Source organism: Charadrius vociferus, unplaced genomic scaffold (genome assembly GCF_000708025.1).
Source record: "Charadrius vociferus isolate BGI_N301 unplaced genomic scaffold, ASM70802v2 scaffold604, whole genome shotgun sequence".
NCBI classification, from domain to species: Eukaryota; Metazoa; Chordata; class Aves; order Charadriiformes; family Charadriidae; genus Charadrius; species Charadrius vociferus.
In genome coordinates this window covers 841,821-847,591 of record NW_009648244.1, presented here as the reverse complement: position 1 = coordinate 847,591, position 5,771 = coordinate 841,821, and the positions used below count along the sequence as shown (strand labels likewise).

The window sequence follows — 5,771 nt, the reverse complement described above, 5'->3', positions numbered from 1 at the left end:
ATATTGCACTTGCAAGCTGATTTTAGGCATTTCATGGACATAGAACCACAACTGAAATCAAGCCAATAAGTTAGAAAAAACCCTGGAAATACATAATTGCAAAGTAATCAAGAGAATGACATTCAAGGGAAGTCATCAGAATTCCTGTATTGCCCAAAGACCTGGCACTGGAGGAAAAGCAAGAACACCAGCAGAAACATGCACTCTAAAAGCTGCATATTTCATAGTATTTCATAATTATTTTGGACACATTTACTATAGTTTACAGAAAATTTTCACAGTTTAAGTTTCACAAGTGAGAACTCACAGACTTAGCTGTGACTCCTGAAACCCGCAAGAATGCTCCCCAGTCTTTTCTCACTTTTGAGATGTAGCTCTGAGTCTAGACAAAATTAAGTAACAGAGCTAACTTGTGTTGATCTAACCTGGTGTTTTCAAGATGTTTTACTGACTTTTCGGATTTTCTAGGATAAATTTAATTCTTGGTATCTTTTCATACTAGTGATACCTTAATGTTTTCAAAAAACATTACACACAGTATTCAAAAGTTACACACCTGAAGTTACAACACCAATTTACAAAGGATTTTAAGTGTTCATGAATGAGAAAAATTATACCACTTAAAAATCCCCCAGCTTGGTTATTCAGAAGTTTTCACAGCTGTCTCCTAAAATGATTTTTTGGCCAGACTAACTGGAAATAATGGCAAGTGATTCATTGTAATATAAATATTTTTCTATTTTCTGCCAGCAATATGGAGCATTTGGCCTCCTTGATTGCTTTTTGTAGCACTGTGACCTAGAGCACATGCAATGTAAAATCTTAAAGTAGAAGGAACTTTTTTCTCTGAACAAATATAATATTTGGCTTAACAAAGCTTCCAGGTTCATTTCCAAATATGCTCCACCCTATTAACCTTGGAGGTTACTTTAGGTCCCTTTACCACTACACCTTGAAGCCATGCTAACAAAAAAATAAAATCAAAAAAGCTTAAACAGCAGATGAAGAATACATAAGAAAATGGTTTCTTGTGAAGTAGAATTCCTGGATGCCAGGATATTTACTGGAAAGTAACATGATAAACAGTTTACGGTATATACTGTAAATACTTGTTTTGGCATCAGTGAAGACTCCTAGTGCTGAATGCAAAGACATTCCTATACCAAATGACTGTTCAAGACTCATTGATTCCCATCAACCAAATCTGATCCTTCTCATATATGCTTTGACAATATAGCCTTAATATTTTTAGGTCCAGTAGCCAGAACAAATGTAACAAATGTAGCATCTGAACTATGTAAAATATTCCATGTAATCTAGAATTTAAATTTACATACATTTCTGCATGGATAACTGAAGTTACTTTGTTATCCAAGTTAAACACTTTCTCCAGCCATTTGAATCAAAAGGACAATTCATTCTGTACATTATCAAAAGTGCTTTATTTCTTACTTTCAGATTGAAACTTAAGTTACTGCCCTTACTCTAATTAAAGTAAAGTCAAGATGGGCTTCATTCATATCTGGTCCATAAAGCAGAACTAAAATTCTACATGTAGTTTTTCAAAGCAAGATATTAAAACCATCGTATATTTGCACTTCTAAAGGATGCATTAACAAGCTATACTTGTTATAACAATATTCATTGCTACACACTAGTAAGCTCAGCAAGTGTGCAGTATGTGACATAGTTTAAAAAATAGTGGATGCGAAAAGGCAGTGCAGTATATTCACACACAGTTCATAAAAATACCAAGTAATGAGCTTATCGTGATCCTTTTCAAGAAGTCTACAGAAATATTCTGAAATGTTTGCACACACACTTATTTTTCTGAATATTGGTGATCTTCAAAGCCTCTGTTAACCTTAACTTGGCACTCTTCTCACACAGAAACCTTCTCCCACATCAGCCTGTCATATTTTCAGCAGCCTACAAACAGAAAAAACATTTATTGCAAGTCACCAAAAGTAGACACCATGTAGATTAAATTTAATCTTTTCTTGTAACTATTCTAATTTACCTAGAGAATTTAAAAGTCTTAATCTTTAAAATACTTATGAAAATTATAAAATGCATAGTGTTGTTCTCTAATGAATACTTCCATTTTTAAAAAAATACTGTCTGCTGCCGTTACCCTCTATTAACATAGCCATTACTGTTTGCTTGTGTTAAATTGTATATCCTGTATCTGAGCAGCTTGTATGCTGTATGTTTTACCCTAACGCTTTCAAGAAATGCTCAAATGCATTGTTTTTTTTCCTTTGAACTTTACTTCTTTATACAGTTTATAGTAATTATTACTCCCACACATACAGATAAGTTATTGACACAAAACTGAGAAGAATGACACTAATCATAACTGCATAAATCATACTGCCAATTATTTGATCACGGTCACCAGTAAGAAGTAAACCAGACCTCAATCACTTATATACACATAGTTAAATATATATGTATGCACACATTTAAGCATGTACACAAATATAAAATATAGAAAATATAGAAAAATGTTAAGTTTAAAATTAAGTAAAAAATTTGAAAACCAGTGAAAAATAGCCCTGACTAGCATCCATCTAGTAAAAAAATCTGGAAGTTGAATTTTCTAAGAATCAGAATGCAGTCTTCCAGAACAGAGACAGGCAGGCTAGATATACGCTTTCGCTCCACCTCCCCAGAAATAAACAGATATAAGATACAGTGGAAAAGAAAACATGATGTTTAGGTAGACAGAAAAGAATGAAAATACTTTAAAAGGCAAATGAGGATTTTTTTAAAAACCATAGTTGCCTTCTTTACTAAACAGGTAAATACTAAATTATGAAAAGTTCTCTATATACACACACCATGAAATCCCCTCTTTGGAGAGAGTGGTAAGAGCAATATGTAAAGAGTACATCAGCACCCGCATGTACCTGTTCACAAGTACTGCTGCATACTGTTAGGCCCAAAGTTGTAGAAATTAGGTGATATGGGTTAAAGGAGCAAGTAGCAATCTATTTGAGATATGATGCAGATAAGGGGGCAAATGGCTACAAATGCCCAGAATAAAAGTCTGTGGGGTTTGGTTGGTTTGGGTCCGTCCCCCTCCCCCCTTCAAAAGAGTTAATCTAATTATTTCTGAAAACATTTTATTCATACCATTTCTTGCTTCATGTTACATTCAGTTGTATTCATTGCCTTTTCTATGGAACAGTTAATTTCCTCAATTTAAAAGTGAGTCATATCTTAAAGTACAATCTACAAATTGTACAAAAAAGGTACAATTTACAAGTTACACAGATCTGACTCTTAAAAACAAATGTATATGCTTTAAGAAAAAGCATTACCTTTAGAGCTTCTGTAGCCTTACGCAGTTCTTTAATAACAGATGATAATGCTTCTGGATTTATGCCCTGTTCACAAAGCCGCACACAAATAGACAGTGTCTCCATATCCAAGCCAGTGTTTAATATTCTTGAAATCTCAAATAGAACTGCAACAGAAAAAATGAAAGCACTTTACTCCCTACAGACTATGAAATTTCAATGATCCAAAGCATTATTCATCAACATTTAATTTCTACAGTAGAGTCTGTCAACATAGCAGTTGTGGAAAGCTCTTGCAATCTGAGCCTCAACATCATCAGTCATGGTCATCTTTCCAGCATAAGCTAGAGGCCACAGCTTCTAACGTAAATACCATGCTTTTCTGGTTCAGCAAACTTAGTATTGGATAATGGAGTTTGACAAATAAAAAAAATAAGTGAAGAATTCAATAATTAACATGCTTGCCAATTATGTAAAAGGTAATGCTTGACATTTACAGTTACTTCACCAAAGCACTTTAAATAAATACTCTTATAATGGAAATTTCAAAAGATTCATATTATTTTGTACAGTAAAAAAATCCAAAACTATTTATTGAGTGCAGTGAAAGTTCAAATATGAGGCTATTTCTAAGACCCTCTTTAAATAAATCTTTAAAGAGCAATTGCATTTTTCAGTTAATGGAAATTTATTTTCTTCTAAAAACACCTGACCTCAGGAAGATATTAAAGTACGAATGTCCATTCTAAATAAAATATATACACTGTTACACAGGAAGCCTGGGGTCCTGAATCTGAAGACTAGTACACCTTCCATAACAGTTCTCAAAAACCTTACTTTGTCTTTAATTCTGTAAATCATCCCTCACATCTAAAACATTCCTGCAGAGGTAGAGAGAGGGTAGGTATCAAGTACAGTTCGGAGAACTTAGTATCACTGTCCTTCCCAAACAAATCTCTCTCCAACTTCACAGAACGGTCTTATCTTCTTCAAGCATCAGAGCAGCCGTAACAATCCTGCTAGTCCTGCTTTGCCTCCAGCAGCAGGTCGGAGTGGGCAGGTCAGTGGCTGAAACACTAATTTTTAGACCAGTTCAACTCATGAAGTTTTTTGCTACGGAATCCTTATGTAACAGTAGCCATAACTACAACACAAGGAAAGATTGTGAGAAAATAAACACAAAGCAATACCCTCCCCAACACTCTCTTTAGCCTCTAGTTCCTCATTAGGGCATTTCCAGAGAAAGTCTTTATATTTAATGACCCTTGGTGTTTCCTAGCAGCTTTCCACTCTACCTGAAATCCATACAAGTTTTTGACATAGCCATTCCATGGAATTCCAGAGTTTTACAGTACACATTGCTCCAAAACACCTCCTGAAAGTAACAGCTTTGATTCCGGCTGGGAGAGAAAGTGAACACCTGAGCTTTACTCACCCTGCTTACATTTCTCACAGCTTAAACACCTCTGAAATATTTCCCACTAATCACAGTGTCACTTCTCTCACATTTCCTACCTCAAAATAGCACTTTTTTTTTTGTATCAGAAAATATTCTGACTCTGGAAACCTTCTCAAAACTTCTTCACTGGGTTTTTTTTTGGTTTTTTTTTTTTTTTTTTTTTTTTTTTTTTAAGTAATTTACTTTGGTTTTCTGACACGAGCCGTCCGAAGATATTGGGGTTAGATCAGTTCAGGTGCCGCCACTCATAACACCGCATTTGTTCCTTCCTCTCCCTTCCATGCATTTCCTCCCCCACCTCGGGGGGGTAACATTAACTTGCATTAACTATTACAAACGATGAAAAAGAATAGCAAATTCATATACTTAGAATGACGATGTTTTTTAATGCTTATAAATTAAATACTTAACAGCTAATTTAAAGCCCAAGGAAAGTCACACGAGGTCCAAACATACTGGCACTATATGGATATCTGAAGCGTTTCTGTCGTTACGCATAACGTCAAGTAAGAAGAAGCCGCTATGCACTAAATCTTTAAGCAATTACAAACTGTGATCATCTTCTCGGGAGAGGCGCTTGCGTTAATTAGGAGCCGCTTCACAGCCCCGCAGCCAGCGGAGGGAGGCGAGGGCACGACCTGTTCGGAGAGGCCGGAGGCCACCGGCGCGGCGGCAGTGGGGCCGGGCTGCCGCCCCCAGCACGGAGCGGCCCTCTCATCCCCAACCCCTCCTCCGCCACCCACCGTCCATCGTCTCCCGCACCGCGTTGAGGCTGGCGGCGTTGCTCGCCATGTCGACCCCGCGCCGCCCTCACCTCCCACCCGGAAGCGGAACAAGCGCCCCTCCGTTTCCCCCCTCCTCACACTAACATCATTCAAATACACTCGCCCCACGTGACGCCCCAAACGGAACCCACTGGCCCAATAGCAGAAAGGAGGGGGGCGGGATTTCTTTCGAATTTGTGCGGCGGCTCCCCTAGCGATTGGTCCGTTCGAGAGCGGGTGGGG

General features: G+C 37.2%; 1 protein-coding gene across 1 annotated transcript; it reads right to left on the bottom strand.

The window, feature by feature from the left end:
* Nucleotides 1–1,905: 1,905 nt before the first annotated feature.
* Nucleotides 1,906–5,556, bottom strand: MZT1 (mitotic spindle organizing protein 1). The gene is made up of 3 exons (XM_009884210.1): nt 5,508–5,556; nt 3,327–3,472; nt 1,906–1,929 (listed from the first exon to the last, which is right to left on the bottom strand). The coding sequence occupies exons 1-3, from the start codon at nt 5,554–5,556 to the stop codon at nt 1,906–1,908; spliced, it is 219 nt and encodes a 72-aa protein (XP_009882512.1).
* Nucleotides 5,557–5,771: the final 215 nt, after the last annotated feature.

Coding starts and splice junctions, on each gene's coding strand:
- MZT1 (XM_009884210.1), bottom strand. CDS start 5,556: ATGGCGAGCAACGCCGCCAGCCTCAACGCGGTGCGGGAGACGATGGAC. Junction 3,473..5,507: donor GGTGCGGGAGACGATGGACG/GTGGGTGGCGGA, acceptor TTTCTGTTGCAG/TTCTATTTGAGATTTCAAGA. Junction 1,930..3,326: donor AGGCTACAGAAGCTCTAAAG/GTAATGCTTTTT, acceptor TTCTGTTTGTAG/GCTGCTGAAAATATGACAGG.